This window comes from Sander lucioperca, chromosome 1, assembly GCF_008315115.2.
Source record: "Sander lucioperca isolate FBNREF2018 chromosome 1, SLUC_FBN_1.2, whole genome shotgun sequence".
Taxonomy (NCBI): Eukaryota; Metazoa; Chordata; class Actinopteri; order Perciformes; family Percidae; genus Sander; species Sander lucioperca.
This window is the reverse complement of record NC_050173.1, coordinates 44,094,945-44,119,509: the sequence shown is the minus strand read 5'-3', so window position 1 is coordinate 44,119,509 and position 24,565 is coordinate 44,094,945. Positions and strand designations below refer to the sequence as shown.

General features: G+C 41.8%; 2 protein-coding genes across 6 annotated transcripts in view; one reads left to right on the top strand and one right to left on the bottom strand.

Annotated features, from left to right (window-relative positions):
- arhgef37 (Rho guanine nucleotide exchange factor (GEF) 37) overlaps positions 1–5,643 on the bottom strand; it is a 29,989-nt gene extending 24,346 nt beyond the window's left edge. For 3 of the 4 annotated variants that reach the window (XM_036004713.1, XM_031317134.2, XM_031317135.2), the window contains exons 1-3: positions 5,442–5,643; positions 4,414–4,521; positions 22–223 (exon numbers count right to left, since the gene is read on the bottom strand). The gene's annotated coding sequence lies outside the window, so the exon portion shown is untranslated. Of the gene's footprint in view, positions 1–21; positions 224–1,684; positions 1,871–4,413; positions 4,522–5,441 lie in introns of those variants that run through there. The other variant, XM_031317137.2, reaches the window with a different exon arrangement.
- A 314-nt stretch (positions 5,644–5,957) lies between these two features.
- Positions 5,958–23,917, top strand: elp1 (elongator complex protein 1). 2 transcript variants are annotated; one of them, XM_031317131.2, is made up of 36 exons: positions 5,958–6,102; positions 7,050–7,261; positions 7,456–7,608; positions 7,779–7,860; positions 8,365–8,445; positions 8,619–8,704; positions 8,835–9,025; positions 9,236–9,359; positions 9,489–9,582; positions 9,981–10,211; positions 10,297–10,467; positions 10,796–10,874; positions 11,167–11,322; positions 11,910–12,016; positions 12,857–12,960; positions 13,063–13,116; positions 13,214–13,319; positions 13,831–13,946; positions 14,148–14,221; positions 15,427–15,505; positions 15,760–15,839; positions 15,931–16,068; positions 16,820–16,905; positions 17,041–17,189; positions 17,875–17,998; positions 19,418–19,515; positions 20,043–20,244; positions 20,376–20,437; positions 20,531–20,593; positions 20,706–20,766; positions 21,438–21,551; positions 22,004–22,103; positions 22,215–22,342; positions 22,810–22,961; positions 23,474–23,549; positions 23,766–23,917. In XM_031317131.2, exons 2-36 carry the CDS (start codon positions 7,112–7,114, stop codon positions 23,831–23,833), a joined length of 3,939 nt encoding a protein of 1,312 aa, XP_031172991.1. In that variant the 5' UTR covers positions 5,958–6,102; positions 7,050–7,111; the 3' UTR covers positions 23,834–23,917. The 2 variants fall into 2 exon arrangements, with proteins under 2 accessions (XP_031172991.1, XP_031172992.1); XM_031317132.2 differs by having other exon boundaries at positions 5,976–6,102; positions 7,107–7,261.
- The last annotated feature ends 648 nt before the right edge of the window (positions 23,918–24,565 follow it).

The following is a 24,565-nucleotide window of genomic DNA, read 5'->3' as shown; positions in this document are numbered from 1 at the left end:
GGAAGAGGAAGTGGCACTCACCCAGGCGGATGCTGATTGGCTCACAGTGTCTTCACAGTGGAATGAAGGGCCAATCGGACGACACCTAGATAGCTTTCATGAAACACTGCACAGACCAATGAAGGCGGAACGATGAAATGATTGAAGTTTTCCTCTCACAGGAAACAAAAGCCCCGTGGGACGTCCCATCCTCTTCCAATTCCAAAGGGATTGTCTGGATTTTCTGGTGGAGAAGGTAACAAAAAGGACTCACGGCTCACGTCTTTGGATTTTTTCAGCCGTAAATAAAAGATTTATGGATGCAATTCATTTCAAACAATTAAACAAACAATTAAAGACGGTGCGTGCATGCCCACTGAGCAGCTACTAGTCATTACAAAATTCAAATGAAAAGTTAAGAGAACTTTGAGAGTCCACAGCATAACCATTCACTTTCATTCAATGTTAAAGACTGAGTTTCCTCTAAGGGAAGGAGGTATCCAGCCGTGCAAATATCTGATGTTAATTAGAGACACCAGTCACACTACAATGGAAAAGAATTACCCTTGTGGTGCTAAAAGCTTTTTAAAAAATGCATCTGAGCAAGACTGAGACTAAGAGCCAACAGCTACGCTACAGGCTGTACTTAAACACAGCAGTGCTTTTCCATAAAATACTAACATCAGCATGCTGACATGCTCACAATGACAATGCTAATATCCAGATTTTTACCACATTAACAGTATTAGTTTAGCATGCTATGCATGCTAACAATTGCGAATTAAATCAAAAATCAAATTGAAAAAATTTGACAGGGCTGATGTGAATGTCATTAGTTTTGCAGGTATTTGGACATAAAACCAAACCAAGGGTTTCTGGGATCATTGAAGTTAAAAGTGTGGCCTGCAGCCTGGTAAAATGCTGTTTTTATGATATGCAAGTCTATTTTAGCTCAAATGCCTCTGGGCGCAATTGGATAGTCCTTCAACCAATCAGACCAAAGATCCGGGTGACGTAGCAGCGACAGCGGCATCAACGGGTTGCTGCGCTTCGGTGGCCGTCATGTTGAATGTAAACAAAAAGCTGCTCGCCGTCGCTGCGCTATCGTCATCATGTAAAGCCCGCCTCAACAGTTGCGATTGGTGCCTCGATTTGGAAAAATTGGAAATGGGCTTGAATGGGCTCTTGGCCAGACTGACTTGCAGAGCAAATCTCAAATTTGCCGGAAGTTCGTCAGGGTTTTCCCAGGCTAAGTCTATTTAGTAATAGAGAGACGTCCTTGTGTTACCTGATACCAAACTGAAAAAAACACATTCAAACAACAGTTTTACTTTCAAGGAGGTACTAGATTCTCAGTGACCGCTTCATTCAGCTTCAGTGGATTTGGTTCCACAGCAAAAGATCAATCTGTCATCTCTCACAACACACCTTTCTTCAACACAGAAAATCTGTTGTTTGATATAGTGCAGACAGGAGCTGTCGCTGCCAATCCAAAAAGTATCAGGGTGGAGATGTAATACTGACAGAGGAGGCAGGATGCAATCACAACTTACTTCATTTTTACCTCCGTCATCTTCATGTAGACTTTATATGTTTTTTTTTTAGAAAATGAAAATATCAACATAGGACTTAGAATGAATATTCAGATTTACAGACTTAGCATTTATAAGTATTTCAATATTTTACTATACTAATTTCCACTTACCTTTAGATGATTCAATAGAACATTCGTTTCTCAAAAACAATGAAGAACCAAACACATACACTCAAAAGACCATCTTAGTATGAGCCCTGCCAATAATTAGAATTACAATAGCAACGTTAGCATGAGCCCTGAGACAATGGAGAGATTCATTGCAGTCATGGAGGCAGGAAGGCAGCGGCTAATCTTTATCCGATCGGTATGTCAGGATGGAATGCTGCAGTACAACATTTTTTTTTTCTAAACAGCTGACTCATGATGATCTGACAACAACTTAAGGTGTGATGCAGAAGAGCACGGCTTGTGCAAAGTGACAATACGCTTCAGGGAATTCTCAAAACCTGCCTTTCTAAAAATGTTCCATTCCTAGAAAGCACTGAGTATACTTGTTCCAAGGCTGTGGAAATGGCTGACACTGTTATCCTTCTTGTCATCGACATTACAGGCAGACCGTGAATACTATTGTTATCTGTTTGTTTAAACTCTGAAATATCAGGGTGTACAATACTTGCTTATCACATGCGGTGCCAGTCACCTGTTGGACTGGAGAGCTTTTGAGTTAGTAGTTAGATGGTGACTGATGTCTGGAGTGGAAAGGCCATTTAAGAAGATCAAGGTGAAAGAAGAGTCAAAACTGGGTGGAGTGATGAGATAAGAAGGCTAAATGTAGAACCATGTTTTCTGTAATTGCACGGTTGGTCCACTTCCTAGCTCCTTTGCATGCATATCTTCACATGAAGAAATTAAGGGCAAAAAGTCCCCAAGGAATCTCAGAGTTTCCATTCCAGTCACCTAACATACATGCAAACAAACTGCGCTGTTAAAAATGCACCGATAATAGCAATAGTATGCTTTTCATCACGTTGGCACAAGGAGGTGATTACTGAACACATTTTAATCTGAGCTCATTTCTTATTAAAACAGCAACTTTATTCCCTAATAACTATTCAAAGTGTCCCCACAATTTTGTAAATGCCCTGACTTTTTAGACAGTGGGGGCAAAGGTTTAGCCTGGTCCTACCAGACTCTGGTACATTTCATTTGTACAGAGAGTCTGGCCACTCTCCATTGACAAGTGTTAACTTCCTTGAAGGTGGGTACTCTGTTGAAGTTTAAAACTATTGGATCTGCCCAGAGCCACTCTGGATCTGCCATAACCAATCGCTAACGTTTGGTCGTGACATATGTCAACAACAACTATCGACTTAGCATTGCTAGCGTTCACCTTAGCCAACTCTTTCACCACTAACGGAGCGAGCTGGAAAATCTAACTTTTCCCGAACCCCGTGGGGAGGAGGGCTACAACATCATGGCCACCAACACAACTCAGCAAATATTGTTCTTGATTGGGTTTTAACTTCTGGATATTCGGCAGCGTTGCCACAACGGACCGAATGGCTTCACTCGCATCTTTCTCCACCGCCATTACAGAACTACAACTCAAACTAGCACACAACCTCAACGTTATCATTCTCAGCCACTCCCTCTGTTCGCTGATTGGACCGGTAAAGATTGGCCGGAGAAAACCCAAGAATATACCACAAACCCAGACGGTGTACTGAAGGAAAATGAAAATTGAGCGGAAGTACGTAGGAGGGCGGAGCCAGGCTAGCAAAAGTTGTCCCCTAAATATTTCTATTTATTTCCTACACTGCATAAAGACATAGATTATCTTTGTTATGGTGCTAAAAGTAAACTATCATATGACAGACTTTGACATCAGACATGTAATACCATCTATCAGGTGGCAATGGTCCAACTCGGGACATCAGGGATGTCATTACTTTTCAAGTTCATAATCAATATGACCAGATTACTGCTTTAACATGCTCCTCTTGGACAACACTTCAAGAGGAACTTTGAACTGGAAGGATGCAAAAGTCTGTTAATAACCAGCATTAAGGTCTCCCTGCTGCTGGCAAAACAAAAACAAGTGACAAACAGCTGAGAAAAGATATCATGGCTGTAAATGAAAGCAGAGATGATTGCATCCTGCCTGTTCAGTCAGCAGTAAACACTCTCTCTGTCAGAGTCTCAAGTTGCTGCAGCATTACCCACAGTGAGTGAAGAATTATTTTAGGATGACTGCGAGTTACAGCAGATTAAGGGTGCCATCATGACTTTACTTTGCTGTCTTCGGTTTGAGCTATAGAGGTTTACATTGTCTCATGTGGTGTGTTTAGTTTTTACACTGTACTTTGCATCATGGATTCATAAGCTGCTTGATTATTGGTATGTTGTTGACCTGGCATCACACTGGGGAAGAAATATTGGCAGAGAGGAGTGTTGAATAAATAGTAGTAAATGAAACGCAGCAACGTGATAACATTGACTTAATTCTGTGTGCTGGAAGACAAGCAACAAGTTACAGTGAGTACTTATAGGCACCCTATCCTTAAATAAATATGTTTTAGAAGAAACAAATAAAGAAATTTGACACTGAAAACTCACTATGCATAAAGAAGTTAAGCAAGAAATACAACAACTGAGTCAAGAAAAAGTCAACGAAACTGATGTATTCACAAACTGTTCATACATTTAGTGGGAAAAAAAAATGTTTTCTTCCACAGGGGAGTCAAACAAATTTGTTGTTTGATTCTTTCTTTAAATTACAGTCATAACTAAACTGTAAAGCCTGGCAACCAATAGCAAAGATTGTGCCGTGACAGACAGTATGGATACATCCACAGAAAGGTGCCCAGAATAATGAGAATAATAAATTGAAGTATTACCTCTGTGCATTAGGTTTCTTCTCTCAGTGTAGCTCCACTCTGGACACCAGAAGCAGCAGAAGGAGAAGGAAACGTCATGGTAAGCTTGGCTTCCTAATCACCGGAGAACTGAAATAAACAAATTCAGACGGACTAAACATCATTGTTCATATCACTACACCATGTGCCTGGTCTGAACAACAACCAGCTATTTTGCATGAGGCTTTACAGTTGGCCTTTCCTGTGTCAATTTTTTCTTCTTCAAATCAGACAAAAAGTTAATGGAGAGCTGTGAATTATTTAAATAGCTTCACATAAGCCTAACATATAGGCTAATATACACACAGGTTTCACAGGTAGCAAGGCATGGAGATGACATACTGTACATAGATTTGGGAAATGAAAATACATGACTACACACATCAGATGTATTTAATAGCATGTATACAATATTGAGACACACACACACACACACACACACACACACACACACACACACACACACACACACACACACACACACACTACAGATTGAATGTGAGAGGTTTATGTGAAATATGTGCATGTTTTGACAATCATAGCTCTATGTGCAACAGGTGGAAATAATAAAGAATGATATTTAACCCCCGGTTGTAAATGAAAGGTGTCCTTCACAAAAAAAATGTCAAAAAATCAACCTGTCCACCATAACACTGTGTTAGTTTGTGAAGCCTGCTTTCATTTCACATGTTAGCATCTTGGCGGCAATACAGTAAATGATACCAGCAAAACGACATTAGCTTGTTTTGATTTTTATTATGAATGAGAGTTGATGTGGGCGGCGGAAACCAATCAAGACGATACTCAATTTTTTAGGCATTTGCATTTTCTTAACCCATGCATTTTTTTTTTTAGACATGTCTGTTAGAGGACTTTAAACCAACAAGAGCTCGTTAGCAAACTGACGCAGAGCGGGATGAAAAGGCAAACCCTTCGTTATGCAGTCTGCCTTGTGTTTGGATAAAGACAGAATTGAGAATACTGACGAAGAAATGTAATAAAACGTTTACCTTTCTGTCACAGTGCTCTCATCACGTATTTAATCCCGTTGTGATGTCCTGAGCTCTCTCGGCGTTCCTGACAAACTCCCGTTTACCTGGTTGTCATGTGTCTATGGTTGTTGTCATGTCGGCAGCCTGTCAAACTCGCGACAATAACAAACGAGCACGACCTCCGGGGAATCCTTTATCAAAATAAAAGCCTTATAAAAAAAGCAGCAACATATGTTAATTTCAGAGTAAAAGCCGAACATATTTTCGGTACGAAAAAAGAAGGGAGGGCACTGATAAACAAAAATCAGAAGTGCTGGTGTTGTGTCGATATCTATACCAATGACTGTAAATATGATAAATGATAGTAGGGTTATCATCATATTTTGTGTATAAAGTTTGCCCCCTAAAAACCATGAACTGATTAACTGAATGGATAACATTTATGTATATTGTGTTGTTGAGAGAAATCAATTTATCAATACATTTTACTAAATACAAAGTCCATTTCCTCACATGGATGCCTGTTCACTCCTCGGCGCCAGGGGGCTCCACCTCCGGTACCTTCTGTAACTACGTCAGAGGTAAAAGGTTATGAGTCTGACAGCGCCACATGCATGATGTTATGTAGTTGATGCTGGGTATTTAAAAAGGTTTTATTACTTCAAGCTGTTTCTTCCAGGTGGGTTTTTACAGTTTTCTTGGAAAAGCTTTTAAAGCTTTCATTTTGTGTTTGGTTCATTGAAGAATTTCAGCTAAATAGCATGTCGCTCCTTCAAGTTTAAAGAAATGCTAGCACATCCAGTTCTTTCTAAAACCGTATACTGCTAACAAACTAACGTTAGTTATTTACACTATCAAAGTAACGTTACCTTTAAAGCTTCACCGTTATTGTTGGTTTGTGTTAGCTACTTGTCTGGCTTTCGGCGAACTGATATAACGTTAACGTTAACGTAGCTAACTTATGTCTACAGGGCTCAGAAAACTGGCTAGCAGTTAAAATTTCAAGAAAACACTAAATTGACAATGTAACGTTAACGTTAGCGTCAATTAATAGGGGCGTTGTTAGATGGAGTGTAACGTTAAAGTTAAAGTTAAAGTTAAAAGAGAGAGAACACGGTATTTTCCGAATCCAGTGGGGCATCACTCTGTTAACAGAGGAAAACAAACAAACAACTTTTTCAAAATTGATGACACGATTCATGCTAGATTTATTTAATTTCTCCACACAACAGCAGCCAAACACAGACAGTGCAGCCCCCGCCCCCCACCCCCAAATGCTCTAAAACTGAAACTATTAACGTTATATAAACAGGGCTGTGTGCCAGTGTTTTAATGTTGGACTGAATATCTCAATATTGCTATGATATTTTAGGAATTTGTCTCAGTGCTTATAGAATGTATTCCACACCCGGTAAAAACTGAAAAGCACCCATTTTATAGATAGGATTTGTCAAGCAGGTAGAGGTAAATTTTACACCAGCCACACTGAACTGTAATGTTAAACACTGAAGCCATTTCATGCTATTATAATAACTAAATCAAGTTTTTAATCACAGTAATAATACATCACTCTATGTCAGTCAATAGTTTTGCTACAGAACATGTTTAATTTTTGCTGTTTTTAAGGTGTTTGCAGGCTCTGGCTCCAGACTCAGGCTCTGTGTATTTTCAGTCTGTCTTGAGGTAAAATGCGGAACTTGAAGCTGCTGAAGAGCCTACGGAGCTCGGAGCTGCAGGGTCCAGGCTCCCCGCAGTGTTTAGCAGTTCGGGCTGACACCGGCTCGCTGCTGGTCGCTTCCCACTACTCCATCACAGAGTACGACCCACGCACTGGCCAGGTGAGCTGGGGATGACATACTGATTGGCTCTGGATTTTGACAACACACTCAAAACATCTCTGTTTACTTAATTATTTTAGCTTCATCTGGTTGAGGATAGTAACGTGGTTAGAGATGCGTCCAAATAAACAAAGTAGCAAAGGGAGGCGCGGCATTTCAAATAGGAATCAACTTTCTTCTATCGTGTTCTGCAGGTGGTCAGTGAGGCCTCGTTGACAGCTGAGGGTTTCCTCCCAGAGGACGGCAGCGGAATGGTGGTTGGACTACAGGACCTGGCTGAACTCGAGTCGGCTTGTTTGGGCACAGCTGGTGGCGATGTGGTCCTCTTCAACTTCAACACCTGCCAGGTTAGCACCTCATTTCTTTAAAGAGTTGTGTGGCAGTTAAGTGTTGGCTTTAGGGTTAATGTCTGGGTTGGTTTTAAGTTAAGGTAAGTATAAGGGGCAAGGGAATGTACTGTATTGTATGTATATGTTAATGAGAGTTCTCACAAAATATCTGTGATCATGTTCCACAGTTGGAGTGTGTTGGCAGTGTGGACAGCGGTCTGACCTCGATGACTTGGAGTCCTGATGAAGAGCTTGTCGTTCTCACTACTGGTCAGTATGTAATACAAATGTCAAAAAAACATATTTCACTGTTTTAAATCAAAAACGTCCTCCTTAATTTTAATCGTCAGAGCCCCCAGTGGAATTGTCAGTGCTCCCTGTGCATCGCTGCAAGCAGGACAAGGCACCAAACATATTAAGATACAAGTCTTATTATGGTCTCAACAATGGGCAGAAGGCCAGTACATACTCAATCCAATTGTCTAAACATTTTTTTTAAAGTTGCTACCAGTGAAGGTGGGGTAAGATGCTAGTCCTGTTAGTGAAGTGGGTTATTATAAAGTGGAGGCAGTCATTGGTAGCACCTTTTTTCTTTGTTTGGAAATTGTCAAAGATGAACAATAGTTCAAATCTTTTCATAAGCTGAGTATGGTCAAAATGCACCGTTGCTCTAGATAACCATAGTTACAGATCAATGCTTAGTTAGTTCATTCTTAGCTAAACCTATTAAGCAGTGTTCCAAATGAATAAATCACTAATACTTTGTGCTCACAGGTCAGGAAACAATCATCATGATGACCAAAGACTTTGAGCCGATCACTGAGGTCGGAATCCACCAGGATGACTTTGGTGAAGGTACAATGGCTCCAAATGGACTCTGTATAGATTAGTGGTTCCCAGTCGGAGGGTCAGGACCCACAGAGGGTCACAGGATGATTCATGGAAATGTAGAAATATTTGTTATATGGCTAAATGATAATAATAACATTTATAATACATTAATCTACTGTATATTGTGTGTTTTGCAGGGAAGTTTATCACGGTGGGTTGGGGGAAGAAGGAGACTCAGTTCCACGGCTCAGAGGGGAAACAGGCAGCACAGAGGAAGACCCAGGTTGGTGTTTAACCACAGAAACATCCAAGCCCGGAAAAAAAACAAACAAAATATATAAAAAGTTTTGAAAATGAATAGAAAATTAGTTTAATATCAAAATATTCCAAATGATGTAAACACGCGCCCACAGGAGGTGCAGCCGGCTGCAGCCTGGGATGACCGCACACCCCGGGTGACGTGGCGAGGTGATGGTCAGCTGTTTGCCGTCAGCGCCGTCTGTCTTCAGACCGGAGCCAGGAAGGTCCGGGTCTGGAACAGGGAGGGTGTTTTGCAGGCAACCAGCGAGCCCATCAACGGCCTGGAGCAAGCGCTCTGCTGGAAGTAAGAACGCTGCCAAAGAAATGTTCTTGTAGTTCGTTAAATACATGTTTTTTTTTTTTTTTTAGATTAAGCTCTTTCCCATGTGGAGAACCGTATTAATGTGTAAAAGATCCCGGTGTTTTTCCTGGATGAACCATCATTTACATGATGAAATAAAAGGGAGAACAGTAGAGGTGTGAATTCATGGCCAATCTTCTCCTGCTGTTTCAGACCCTCAGGCAATCTGATAGCAATCACACAGCGTCATCCCAACAAACACAGCGTGGTTTTCATGGAGAAGAACGGACTGCTGCATGGAGATTTTACCCTCCCATTCAGCAAAGACCAGGCCAAGGTACGTTCAGCTAAACCTGACTCGCGTACGGTTTTAGAAATATATAATGAACCTCAGTGATTTTTTTTTTTTTTAATTTTCAAAACCAATATAAAACACTTTGTGTGTGTGTGTGTGTGTGTGTTCCAGGTGAAGGATTTGCTGTGGAACAGTGACTCCACTGTTTTAGCTGTGTGGTTGGAGGACATGACTGCAGGAGAGGACGAACAAGTCAACACTTCCAGTAAGTTCAGCCAAAGTTGGAGCCCGTCCCTCAGGCCAATCATCATGTTGGATCACATCGGTGACATTAAATCATTGCCTAAAGACAAGGAACACAAGGAATCTGACATGAATTGGATACATCTGTGACAATCCATTGTTCCTCCTCTGATAAACTGCAGTAAACTGACTTTGGACTTTATTCTTTATCAAAAGTATTTGGATGAACATTTTTCCATGGCTTGCCTTTTAGAAGTTTGCAATTTATTGTTATGTCACTGAAAATACTACAAAAGCAGAGCCTGTTTAATAGCTAGAATGACTTTGTTCATCAGTAAGTTGAATAAATAAATAATTAAATAAATAAAAGAAAACGTATATTAATCAGCCACCTTAAATCTGCCCGTGCTCCCTCTACAGTTCAGCTGTGGGTGGTGGGGAACTACCACTGGTATCTGAAGCAGAGCCTGGACTTTAGCAGAGACTCTCAGAAGGCTCCGGTCTGTGTCTGCTGGGACCCCGAGCGCCCCCTGAGGCTCCACGTGGTGACCCGCAGCTGGATCAGCGTCACCTATGACTGGGGCTGGACGACTGGGAGGAGCCCCGGGCTGGACGCCACCGACAACGCCAACGTGGCTGTGATTGACGGAGGTAAGGGACAACGAGTCGAGGGGACATGGAACCGTGGGATGATTTTCAACATAATGTTAATATTTATCTAACAACACCCCCTCAGATAAAATCCTGGTGACAAACTTCAGGCAGTGTGTGGTTCCTCCTCCCATGTGTTCATTTGAGCTCCAGCTGACCTCACCAGTCAACCAGGTGACCTTCCTCTGCCAGCCTCAGAGGACCAATCAGCTGGCAGCGTTGACCTCTGACGGACAGATCTCAGTCTACAGCCAAGGTGGGTTTGCTTGCTTGGTTGCAATGACAGCAATCACCAGAATGAATGAGAGTGGAATTTAGTATGCTGAACGCTGTTGCATTCTTCACCTGTTACAGCTTGAGAAATGAGAATATGAGTGAGGAGAGCAAAACACAAGGGATCTTGGGTAGAAGGAGACAGATGCTGCACAAAAATGAAATCTGGCCTGATGCTCACATCACACATAGCATTTTTTTCTTCAGGTGTTTTAAATTGAGATACACACTGAGGTGTATCTGTGTTACTCTGGGTCTACATATTATTCTGAGCAGTTGGTTCTCTTTGCTGCACCCACCAATCTTTCCAGATTCAGGAGAACAAGTTGACAAAACAGCAGATGGGTTCCGCTTGATGTCTCGTCCCCTGGTCCTCCAGAAAACGTTAAGGTAACGCACAGCAACCTGCAGTGCAGCTGTTTTTCTGCAGACGATTCCCTGTCTGAACTTCTGTCATGTTGACTTTAATCATTTGAACATATTTTTTTTTGTCTAAAATCTGCCACGTGATACTTTGAAACGAACAAGCACTACATGAAGTTGGGTGCTGGTATTCAGCTTGTAGGCTAAAGATGCTAGCAGTCTGATTAATGCACGTTGTTTTTTTTTTTCACAAGCTTTACTAGTGTTTCTTCAATGTTCCCTCAAGGATTGCTCTCCTGTTCCTCTGATTTTTCTGCAGAGTGACGCTTCTCCAGGAGCAGCCTCTGGCCCTGCGGCATCTGCTGTGGCTGGAGGACGAGCTGTTTGTGTGTGTGAGCTCCGGTCTGCTGCCAACCTCCTCCACCCTGCTGATGCTTCACCCTGCTCATGGCGCTGATGACACGCTCACTGTCAGGTCAGCAGGGCTCAACTCAAAACTAGAGATGGCCCGATACCATTTTTTGCTTCCCGATACCGATTCCGATACCTGAACTTGCGTATCGGCCGATACCGAGTACCGATCCAATACCAGTGTGTCGTATATTTTATTATGTTTTAACAGCTGTATACTACTATCCCTGCATGGATATGATAGGATTTCTATCTTTGTTGTCGGTCTGGCTCAGGTTAAACTCTTTGTGAAACATGAATGCCACAGAACTTTCTTTTATTATGCAGTTTGACAGTCAGTTATAACGGAAAAAGAACATAAATAAACTACTTTAACGTAGATTTTCTTTAGGGCTTTATTACGTGGTATCGGATCGGTGCATAAACTCCAGTACTTCCCGATACCAATACCAGCATTTTAGGCAGTATCGGAGCCGATACCGATACTGGTATTGGTATCGGAACATCTCTATTCAAAACACCCGAGTGGCAGCACTAGTTTTTGTCCTGTTAAGCTAACAAATGAACTGAATTGCATTGAATATATTAAAGTCAATTTTTCCACATCCATGTTGTAAATTTAGGACTCTGCACGGTGTGTTTTTATTTCAGGTCTGAGATAGAAGTCGACGGTGTTGTTGTCAGTATGATTCACTGCTCCCAGACTGGCACTGTGGCACTACAACTGGAAGATGGACGGATCAGGAAGCTGTGCTGGGGTGAGTCACCACACTCTTCTTCTCTAAGTGATGTTTTGTTGGAAATTTTATGAATTCAAAATGGATTATTTGATAATTCAGAAGCACTCTGCACAGCATGGAGATTGTGGCTCGATGGTGTTTTAAGCCCCCAACGTCTCCTTCCAGGGAGCACTGCGACCGTTGACTTCAAGGCACCTAACCCTAACTTTAACCTTAACCCTAACCATAAGCATTGCCTAATCGACTTCAAGGCAGTGCTGCGACCGTTGACTTCAAGGCACCTAACCCTAACCCTAACCATAACCATTGCCTAATCCTAGTGCCTTCCAGGCAGCGCTACCTGGAAGGAGACGTTGGCGGCTTAAAACACAGATAAACGAGATTGTGCAGAGGGTCTGACTTTCAGCCTCCCAAATAGGAGGTATTCTTCCAGCTGAAGTACCATTGAGCAGCATAATAATTTGCTGCCTTCAGTATTGCAGGGTATTGACAGTATTACAGAGGAGAATGTCACCGTATAAGCATGTAAAATGCATTAGTTAGGCAGCACGGTGGCTCAGTGGTTAGCACTTCTGCCTCACAGCAAGAAGGTTCTGGGTTCGAATCGGGCCTTTCTGTGTGGAGTTTGCATGTTCTCCCCGTGTTTGTGTGGGTTTCCTCTGGGTGCTCCGGTTTCTTTCCACCATAAAGACATGCATACTAGGTAATTAGGACTACAGTTGAAAATTAGCCGACTGGCTAACACTGGCGCATTTAGAGAAATGTTGATTAATGTGCATTGTCCTAATCAAATAAACTTACAAAGTTACAGAAGGAAATAAAAAAGCTGTATTTAGTTTTATTATAATTTCTGTGTAGATCGTCCTGAGCCATCAGTGGAGGATTGGCGGGACTCGAGTGGATGTGCCATCAACTTCCCTGTTCCCTGCGTTCAGACGGCCCTCGGCAGCATCAGTGGGGAGGTAGAAACACGTACAACTGTGTTGACATGACTTATTATAAGTGAGTTCTTTGTACAGGCCTGAACCCTTATGTTTCTTTTTGTCTTGCGTTTATGTCTTCAGGAGTATCTGTTCGGCCTGACGGACAGATCCCACCTGTACGCTGGAGACACAGAGGTACGCTGTCAACTTTATTTTACCAGCTCTCTCAATACGTTCATTGCGAGAAAGGGCTGCTGGGAAATGTGTTCATTTATGTCTGCTTCTTTCTCAGCTGGCCTCCAATATTTCCTCCTTTGCCGTTTGCAACGACTTCCTCCTCATTACCACACACTCCCATACCTGCCGCTGCCTCCAACTGAGCGTGCTCAGTGTCAAAGGTAGGACGGACACACACACACACACACACACACACACATACAGAATTTGTAATGAGCTGATACAATGTTACTCAAAGTTGATGTTATCCAGCTGAGATTGAATACAATTTAGATTTTTTTTTTTTGTTTACATGACAAAGTATACAAATTATGTATAGCAATAGTTAATATTATAAATATAATTAAATTCCGAGTTATAACAATACGGGACAACTTATTGTGCAGATCCCAAAGGTGAGTTACTACCTCTGTTCCAGGGTCAGTGTCATCCATCTAAAGTTAAAGACAGGTCCATATCCATGTAAATAATATGGCGTATTGCATCAGTTATCTTAACTTTGGAGGAGGAGAAGGAGTTTAGTTCAGTGTTTGTTGGAAGTAGCTTCTAACTTTATCTCTGTTGTTAGCTGGCCTCTGGCCGGCTGCTCCTATAGGTAATGTGAACATCTGTGCTGTGTTAGTATACAGTAATTTATGGTACAGTTGAGTTGAAAGCCTTTTCACTCCGCAGGGCTGCAGGCAGCCTTGGCCTCAGATGGAGGTCAGAATGACGAGACGCTGAGGCGGGTGGAGAGGGGATCCAGGATCGTCACTGTGGTACCGCAAGACACCAGAGTGATTCTGCAGGTCCGTTTTATCACACATAAACAGACCTCTTGCCACCTTTCACTTTCCTGTGTAAACACCGCAGCAGTGCTGCAAATGTTATTGTCTATGACTGTGTATTTTTATGCAAAGCCAAGCTCCAGATGCAGATAACAAATTTATTAAAAAAAAATGTATTGTCATGCACAAATGACAAATTTAGAGGTATGAATGTATGTCCAGATGCCTCGTGGGAACTTGGAGACCGTGCATCATCGATCGCTGGTGTTGGCTCAGCTCAGGAAGTGGCTGGACAGGTGAGTTTGACATTCTTCCATTATATCACCTGAGAAATGAAAGAAAGAGACTTCAGATACAGTATTAGGGCACCACTGAGGCCTATATAAAAGAGACTTCAGATACAGTATTAGGGGACCACTAAGGTCTATATAAAAGAGACTTCAGATACAGTATTAGGGGACCACTAAGGTCTATATAAAAGAGACTTCAGATACAGTATTAGGGGACCACTAAGGCCTATATAAAAGAGACTTCAGATACAGTATTAGGGGATCACTAAGGCCTATATAAAAGAGACTTCAGATACAGTATTAGGGGACCACTAAGGCCTATATAAAAGAGACTTCAGATACAGTATTAGGGGACCACTAAGGTCTATATAAAAGAGACTTCAGATACAGTATTAGGGGACCACTAAGGTCTATATAAAAGAGACTTCAGATACAGTATTAGGGGACCACTAAGGCCTATATAAAAGAGACTTCAGATACAGTATTAGGGGATCACTAAGGTCTATATAAAAGAGACTTCAGATACAGTATTAGGGGACCACTGAGGCCTATATAAAAGCATCCAAAAAGCAGCATGTCATAGGACCTTTAATCTCAATGACTAAAGGTCCTCCCAGACCTTCTTAGGGCACTGACACACCAACCCGATTATCGGCCATCGGACAGTCTCCCGAGGTCAGTGACTCGAGTCTGTTCGATGTGTTCCGTGCCGTCGTCCGTCGGAGGAGCTGTCGGCCTTCATTTCCGGAGAAAAAAGACCCACGTGACGCGTTCGTCCAATCAGCTGCCGGTTTTCATTTTCTGGGAAACAATCATAGACTGTTAATGGAAACAATACAGAGAAGTGCCGCCTGCTGCTATGGAGACGTATTACGTTTCGCGCACGTGCAGAGCGTACGCTGAAGTCGGCGTCGCCTCAGTGTGTTCTGAGGCATTTTTTTGGACCTCGGGGACCCGACTGATCAGTCCGACTGGCTTTTCTGCCGACGGTCGGCCGTCTGGTTGGTGTGTAACAGCTCTTACATTGTACATTTTAAACTAAATGTAGCCTTTTTAATACTTAAACGTAACACAACATTGTCTTGATGTAATGCAAATGCCACGGTTTGTAGCTTAATACTTAAAGACTTGAAACAGCGTGTGAGCAAAAATGTTAACATTGCACCATACTGAACTGAGTGTTAAATCTGTTTTGTTTTTTTGTTTTCCAGTTTGAGGTTCAGAGATTCTTTTGAGTGTATGAGGAAGCTGAGGATCAACCTGAACCTCATGTATGACCACAACCCAAAGGTACATACAAGGTTTCATGTGTAGTTTTGTGACATTACATCTTTTATTTTGTCCACAGCAGGCAGTTTATTATTATTATTATTATTATTATTATTATTATTATTAAGTGAATATGTTTCAGTTGTTTGACTGTTTCCTGGCCCTGTTCTAAATTATGAAGGCAGTGCATCAATTAGGATTAAAGCACAAAACCAAACACTGACACCATGTGCGTTCCTGACTGCTCACGTTTCAATGGCCATCTCTTCCCGCAGGTTTTCCTGGAGAACATGGAGACCTTCATCACACAACTTAACTCCATCAGCCACATCAACCTGTTCCTCACTGAGCTCAAGTAAGATTCTTTAGCTCTAGTTTTTCAGTTATAGCAACTCTTGTTCTAACAAGTATTTTACTCCTATATTGTTTCTTTCTTTGGTACCCAGGGAGGAGGATACAACCGGCACCATGTACCCCCGTCCTGAGTGCAGCCCGGCCCAGGCCCAGCCTGTTTCTGGGCAGAAGAAAGTGGATGTAGTTTGTGATGCTTTACGGAGCGCCATGGAATCAATGGATCCAAACAAGTCAGTGCTTCTGAAATTAATTTAGGAACGTGCTTAGAACCTCAAAAACCTGAGACTTGGCCATGCTCACTTTATACTTGACTCACACCTTGGTTCAAAAGACTTAAAGGAACACGCCGACTTATTGGGACTTTAGCTTATTCACCGTATCCCCCAGAGTAAGACAAGTCGATACCCTTCTCATCTCCGTGCGTGTTGTAACGCTGTCTGACGGTTCCACCGGTAGCTTAGCCTAGCACAGAACCTGCAGGTAACTGGTTCCAACTAGCCTCAGAACTGTATTCTCAGAAAGGCGAAGCTCTGCTACTTGGGCGGAGTGATCTACTTTGCAGCAAGCCTTTCTGAGAATATAGTTCCCGGTTTGTTTACGGTTAGAAGATGGCTGTGTCTCATGTGACCTTGTTATTTGTACACCCTGTGACTCTACAAATCACAACATGTAAATAGGAACATGTTGGTGTTATTTTGTCACTTATTTGGATCAGTAGCCTAGTTGGAATCAGTTACCTGCACGTTCTGTGCTAGGCTAAGCTACCGGTGGAACCGTCAGACAGAGTTACAACACGCACGGACACGAGAAGGGTATGTATCAACTTGTCTAACTCTGGGGGTTACGGTGAATAAGCTAAAGTCCCAATAAGTCGCCGTGTTCCTTTAAAAACAGCTCTGCAGTGATTAGGCCACACATGTGCTGTCTGCATAAGAGTAGATAAAGCAGGGATATAAACCGATGATGTTGTCGACCTTCCAGGTTTTTTCTGTCCATATTGACGACTCACGTGAAGAAGAGCGTTCCAGAGCTGGAGGTCGCTCTGCAGAAAGTCCACGAGCTTCGAGGTGAGAACACTGATGACCTAACCCTAAACTGAACTCTGTTTCACTCAGCTACACATACACAGAAGCAGATTTTGGGAGGAGGTGATTTTTTATTATTTGTTTCTCATTGTGTGCTGCGTTTGTGTATTTGCCCAGTGAACCCTCCTGACGCTCCCGGTTCTGTGAGTGCTGAAGAGGCGTTGAAGTACCTCCTCTTCCTCGTCAACGTCAACGACCTGTACGAACACTCTCTGGGAACGTACGACTTTGACCTCGTGCTCATGGTGGCTGAGAAATCTCAGAAGGTATAACACAGCAGAGGAAGAAAGGTCTTCATTATGTTGTTTCACTTGACTTTGACTAAATAAAATGGAAGTCCAAAGTAGCATGACATTGTGTACCGAACACAATCAGTTATGTTAACGAGATTATTAAGTAAGCCCTTATTTCACATACCACCTGTGATGTTGAGGACCTCTGTATCCTAAAGCATTTAGAAGTTTTCAAGGAAACCCATTGTCCTCGTTAATATGCGTGAGTATGCACCAAAACTCCAGAGGTGGAGTAAAAATGACACAAGGGGCATTCAAGCTGCCAGATATTGCACAGATTTACACATTAATATGTTCACTTACACTGCAAGGTTCTCCAAAATATCAATTAGATAATTAGCACTGACAGCAGATCAAGTTTATGTAATGTTTTTTGTTTTGGAGTTTTTGTTCTTGGCATCTTTGTATTCGTGGGGAAAGCAAACCGAGGAACGGAGAGTGTATACGTAAGAATCAGTGTACCTTGAAAATTATTTTTTTGTTTTAAATGTTATGGAGGATATGAAAAGAACAAACAATGTATTCATTTCCAACATTCCCAACACCAGCTTTCCCCATTCATTATTTTTTTTAGACTCCCTTTTTATATGACTTAGTTGTGATTGGTGGATGATTTTCTCAGTATGTATCAGTTAATTGTTGTACACCATCCCTGCAGGACCCCAAAGAGTACCTTCCCTTCTTAAACATGCTGAAGAACCTGGAGCCAAACTACCAGCGCTACACCATCGACAAGCACCTGAAACGCTACAGGAAGGCCCTGCATCACCTCAGCAAGTGTGGTCAGTCTGAATGTTTGTCAGCTCGGCCCGTTTTACTGCTCTTTATTTAGAGAGCCACCGTTAGCTGTGAGATTCTCTAATTACCTGTCTTGAAACGTCTTAAATAAAATTTTTGATTTTTAGGGTCTGAAAATGTCTTGAAATCTGGAATTTACGATAAGGAGGTCTTAAAGCGTAACTCTCACCAAAATGCAACCTAGGGTCTTTTTGTGAATGTACCCGAGTCAAACTTTCGTTTAAAAGCATATTTAGGATGGAAGCGCCACTTTTAAGATTTACTGTATTTCCGTTTTTCGGTCAAATGGCCTTCTGAATGGGAGTGCTAGGGGCACTTTTATGCTAGCCTCAAAATAGCTATTTTTAAAACACTAAGAAGGCTCGACACAACATGAGACTTTGCTCAAAGTATCACCAGGGGCTCTACACATGAACTCGAGTATTGAGAACATTGTTTGTGTACCCAGAGTTTACTAAAAAGAGGTTTTAACAACTCACCGTAGCTCGTTGTTTCCGGCTGCTACCACCTTGGCAGTCAGAACGAGTCGATATCAAAACAAGTAGCCACAGATTTAGTGTATCCCTCGGTCACCGGTGTAGTTAAGGTGTAGAGCCCCTGGTCATACTTGGAGCAAAGTTTCATGTTGTGTCGAGCCTTCTTACTGTTTTAAAAATAGCTATTTTGAGGCTAGCATAAAAGTGCCCCTATTACTTCCATTCAAAAGGCCATTTGATCGAAAAACAAAAATACGGTAAATCTTAAAAGTGGCGATTCCGTCCTAAATATGCTTTTAAACGACAGTTTGACCCTAACCCTAACCCAGAATTTCATTAAATTACCTGAAGTACCTTAAAGGCTGATAGTTTATACACAGTCAACCATGTCAAGGTTGTAAGGCGAATCAGCACTTGGTATAAAAATTGTCGTCTTGAGCGTGGCTCTGGTGAGCTGTGCCGCGCTATGCTTTGCCACACCATTCTGTGTCGTGTCGCGCTGAACATTTTCCTGTTTTGTTTTTTTGTCGTGGTAAAGTCTTAAAGTTTCCTTTTTAGATGACTTAAAAAAGGTCTTAAAAGTCATCAAATTTGCTGTTAAAAATGTGCAGATACTCTGAATTACAAGACTCGTAGGTTTGATTTTCTTTGATGAAAAAATGATTGGCTTATGAATCACAGTTCTTAGGAAGTTGTTATCCTGCGTGCATGATTTATGTGAGACAATGCTCTTGGCTAACTTGAGAAAGTCAACGTGACAATCGTCACAAGAAAACCAACACTGAACATGCATGTTGATCTGTTAATCTATGTTCTAATGGTTTGCAAAGTCTTGACAGGCTGTGTTTTTTTTTTTTTTTTTTTTGTTTTTTTTTAAGCTGAATACAAGTTTACTGTGACCTGATCTCCGTTGTGCTTTGTGTTCAGGAGAGGAACATTTCCGTGAAGCTTTGCTTCTTGTGAAGGAGCAGAAACTCTACAGTGAAGCTCTGCGGCTGTACCCAACAGACGGTGCTCACTACAAGGTAGAAACACAGCCTGGAATATTTTTCACCCAGAAGTATCTAAAGCCATCAGTTTAGGTGGTTATACACTACCGGTCAAAAGTTTGGGGTCACTTAGAAATTTCCATTGCACTCCATTATAGACAGAATACCAGCTGAGATCAGTTGCATTGTTTTTTTTAACCAGGGCAGCAGTTTTCAGATTACATTATGTGCTTACATAATTGCAAAAGAGTTCTCCAATGTTTTCTCAGTTAGCCTTTTAAAATGATATCCGATTAGTAAACAGAATGGGCCTCTGGAACATTGGATGAATGGTTGCTGATAATGGGCAATGTAGATATCGCATTAAAGGTCAGCCGCCCACTCAGATCAGCTGGTATTCTGTCTATAATGGAGTGGAATGGAAATTTCTAAGTGACCCCAAACTTTTAACCGGTAGTGTATGTTTGCAAAACACTTTTCCTCTTCCAGTTTTCAGATAACTAACTTCAATTCTTTGAGATGATCTTTTACGGAAAGCTTGACCCCTGAACTCTGACCTCTAGGCTCTGAGCTGTGCGTACGCCGAGCACCTGATGGAGCAGCAGCAGGCGGAGCAGGCCGGCCTGTTGCTGTGGCGATGCGGCGAGCCAGCCGCCGCCTTGCAGGCATTCGCCAGCAGCTCCAGTTGGAGGAACGCCATCTGTGCGGCGCAGCAAATCCCACTACCACCTGACCAGTTGGCTCTGCTGGCCAGGGACCTGGCAGGTAACCGTAACAACCGGTAGATTGTAGAAAGATAAGAATGCAGGTTGACAGTCAGACAGACAGGTAGCCAGTTAGATGGTCAAACACGGTACCATGCAAATCCTAAAACAGCTACTTTCCTTCCCTTTTAGAGAAGCTGACTGAACAGCGACGGTTCTCAGAAGCTGCTCTGCTGTTGGACCAGTACGCCAAAGTAAGATCCTCTGCAGCAAGAAGCTGCTGGATAAAATGGCTTCCAATGAAGCAGCTTGCTTATGGTTGAAACATGCTCAATCTTTTCCAATAGGACTGTGAAGAGGCCATCTTGGCTCTGGTCACTGGTTCAGTCTGGGAGGAGGCGCTCCGATTGGTCAGTAAAAGCTTCTTTTTAATTGGACTTTTTATTTTATTTGTTTTTACTTTTGTTTATTCATTTATTTCTTGTTGACATTACCATGGTATATGTTCTTTGTCTGCTTCAGATTTACATGCACAACAGACAGGACATCACAGAAACCAACCTCAAACCTGCTCTGTTGGAAGGTGAGGAGAACTCCGACTGGCCTGTTCAGCCATCTAACTATCTCTTCTCATGCTTAGTCGTCTACTGTCACTTCCTAAACAGATCTGGAAACAAAGGAAGGGGTTGAACAGAGAGGCCAAACATTTGTCTTAAAGTGCTCATATTATGCTTTTTGGCTTTTTCCCTTTCCTTTATTGTGTTATATATCTTTTTTGTGGACGTTATAGGTTTACAAAGTGAAAAAGCCCAAAGTCCACCCCAAAGGGACTTACCATCTCCAACAGAAAACAAACTGCTCCAAACAGCTCTATTGTAGTCCAGCCTTTACTTCAGAGACAAACGTGGTCACTTTGTAACACGTTATAATGCTCGCCTAGCTGCTAGCATGGCACGCCCTCATACTCTGCTCCTGACTGGCTAGTAGTCCTTACCTAGCTATTGAGCATGTGCGACTCCCAACAAAGATTAAACAGAAGAGAGATGCCTCACTCTGTAGCTAAACCAGATAGCTCAACACACAGGGTGAAAAGAGGAGCTGCAGCAATGTGCAGTACAACAAAAAGATGGTGTTTTTTGAGAATTAAACCACGTAAACCTATTCTGGTACAACCTCTAAATACAATTATGAACCGGAAAATGAGCATAATATGAGCACTTTAATGTCTTGTTGTGTCATGTTGTCTTGTGTCAGCTTTCAGCACCCAGACTGCATTCCTGGAGGCCCAAGTAGCGACGTTCACGCGGCACAGGACCCGGCTGGCCGTGGTCCGGGAGCAGAAAGAGAAGGCCAGACTGGACATGCTGGGTGAGAACAAGTCAAACTTGACAGGACCTAAAGTATCTGAGCTAACATGTTTTTTTGATGATGTTATGTCAAATCTGTCTGTTAATGTCATACCATATGTTGCTTTTTATAGTACCAAATGTTCACCCCCTAGTAGGCCTAAAAGGAAGTTGTAAAAAGCTTAATCTCAGTAAGAAAGAATTCCAGTAGTGTTATTTTTTTTTTTTTGTCAAAACGTATATAATATATAATAATAATTTCTCAGACCAGTCGTAGCATCTGTATGCTCAATATGTTGAGTCATATTCTCACCACAATATGGTTAAGTACACTCCATACAAGGTCAAGAGGGAAGCCAAAAATGAAGGAATTAAGAAATGTATTAAATAGAAAGTGTATTTTCTGATTATATTCTGCAGTTGAAATCATAATTAAAACTTAAATTTGCAGTAACGCTCTGTGTTCTTCATCAGATGACGATGGTCCGGACTGTCCTGATGCGGAGCTGTACTCTGAAGCCAGCAGTGTGATGAGCGGCTCCAAATACTCCCACAGTAACTCCCGCATCTCCTCGTAAGACAAAACACACACACATTGTTGTCAGACTGGGGTGTTTTCCACACTGTAAAGTTCCATGTGAAAAATAATTACATTTTGGGTGCTGGTTTAATGTTCTGTCTGCAGGAGGTCGTCAAAGAACCGTCGGAAAGCAGAGAGGAAAAAGTTGAGTCTGAAGGAGGGAAGCCCGATGGAAGACAGAGCACTGATGTACGCTCTGGGTGAGATCCTCACTACTGTGGACAAGATGAGAGGTACAGACACTTAAAGGCTCCTCATCATTTATAGTTACTTCATTCTTTTAAAATCTTTTATGTTGAAATCATCTGTGTTCGGTTTGGCAGTGTAAGTGAGATTAAGTTGTGTCTGCTTGTTGAAATTCTTGTTCAGTTCTGTGGTGTACAGTACAGAAATAGCAGTAAAATGGTAGGGAGCAGCCAGGGATGATGGGAAATGTGGTCTTATTCTGGAGAAGCATTTTAATCAGCATTTTCAAGACATGGACTAAAAAAGAATGTGTGTGTGTATATATATATATATATATATATATAAAAATTAATAGAAGGGGAACGCACAACTTCTTCTGGAAGCTCGTTCCATGAATTTACCGCACGGAGTGTGAACAACTTCTTTCTCTTTTCAGACATTGCATGTTCTAAGGTAACGTTTTAAAGAGATATATACACATACACACTGAAGCCTTTAATTGCCTTTCCTGCAGAGGAAGTGCACAGCGCGCTGAAGGCCCTGGTGCTGTTCCAGTTTGACAAACAGGCGGAGAAGCTGCAGCTGGCCTACGACGATGCTCTGCAGACGATGGAGGCAGCTGTTCCTGAGGTGTGGCCTGAGGGCCTGCAGAACAGTCAAGCTCCGGTAAATATTATACCATATATAATCCATAACACGTGTTATGATCAAATTTGAGGTCTGTTGCTGTGATTGGTTTAACGCTGATATGTCGTGTCAAATGAATAAAATTAGATATGAGTCTACAGTATCTGCGAGATTAATCTTTTTCCTTCTTTTTTTTTTTTTTTTAAGACAATTTTTTAGGCTTTTTAGGCCTTTATTAGACAGGACAGCTGTGAATAGGAAATGGGGAGAAAGAGAGGGGGAACGACATGCAGCAAAGGGCCACAGGTTGGAATCGATGCCATGGCAGCTGCGCCAAGGACTGAGCCTTTTGTGAATGGGGCGCACACTGCCATGGCTCTTTTTGAATAAGAAAATGAAATGCATTAAAACACAAAGCAACCAAATAAAAGGTTAAGAGTCAAGACATGGGTCTACATCCATTCTGTGTCTATGTGAGCAAGGAGAATGCAGTATTGTTAGTGTTATCTTGTATTTTTAATGTAACGTGTGATCTCATTCTTGCTTTTCAGCTCACTGGGCCAAACTCGACTGCAAACAGCATCATGGCTTCTTTCCAGCAGCAGCAGAGACCTGCAGCCTCACAAGGTCAGCACAATGTGTAGCGTTAAAGAGGGTTTACAGTCATCTCATTATCTCACAGGTCGCTGTTTGAACAACTTCATTTTTTTGGATGCACATCTGATCTGTGCCATATGTGAGCACACACTCCGAAATGGGTTGGTCGTAAAGTCTAGGTACCATCATTTCTCCGTTCAAAGTAATTTGTCTGTTTTTAACGTTTGTCTTTTTTTTCCCTTGTAGCTGCTGAGGTCATGATGCCACCAAAGATGAGAAACGGAGTCAAGTGGAAGCTCGCTATTCTTATGTAAATTAGTAGTTTTAGCTTTTTTTTTAACTGTAAAGTCAAACGGTAATTATGTAATAAATAAAGATTCAGTTCATGTCTCCTCTTACCAAATGTGTTAATTCTCTGGAGTTCAGAAATGAAACATGATTTTCCAGGTATTTCCAGAATTTAAACACAGTTTGATGTCCAAAAAATGTTTTAATGATTTAGGTGGACAGGTTTTAGTATCAATCAAAAGAGGCGAGGGCCTCTTTCTGCACCATCATTTAACAATCATACAGGTATTTAGACAATGACACATTTATCGTTGTTTTGGCTCTGTATTCCTGCACAGTGGATATGATTTAAAATGGTTAATTTATATTAAGATTCTGTTAATGTAGAAACTGTAGCCCTGTCATTTTACTGCTGTGCTCCATATAAAAAGTGCCTACACTGGATGTGAACACTTTGAAAGCTAAAAAATCTTTACCCTCATATAGTCCTTTATTTCAAATACCACATCACCACCACATCACTGTTGTGTAAAAGTGACCTTAAAGGAGAATTCCGGTCGATTTCAACACGTAACTCTGTTGTTTGTAAATTTGGAGTGCTGTCAGTAGTGAGAAAAACTGAACTAAACAGAGCTGAATTAGCACAACTTTTATGCATTTCTTTCACATCTAGTGCAGTCAGATTCACTGTGTTCACTCGGAAGGAATGACTTCACATGGGTAGGTACTTGTAATGACATTTCGAACATGTTAAGAGG

Bases quoted from the DNA above. Each gene is read 5' to 3' on its own strand.
- elp1 (XM_031317131.2), top strand. From the start codon at position 7,112: ATGCGGAACTTGAAGCTGCTGAAGAGCCTACGGAGCTCGGAGCTGCAG. The intron at 9,583-9,980 runs GTAAGTTCAGCC...CTCCCTCTACAG, and splicing joins CGAACAAGTCAACACTTCCA to TTCAGCTGTGGGTGGTGGGG. The intron at 10,212-10,296 runs GTAAGGGACAAC...ACACCCCCTCAG, and splicing joins CGTGGCTGTGATTGACGGAG to ATAAAATCCTGGTGACAAAC.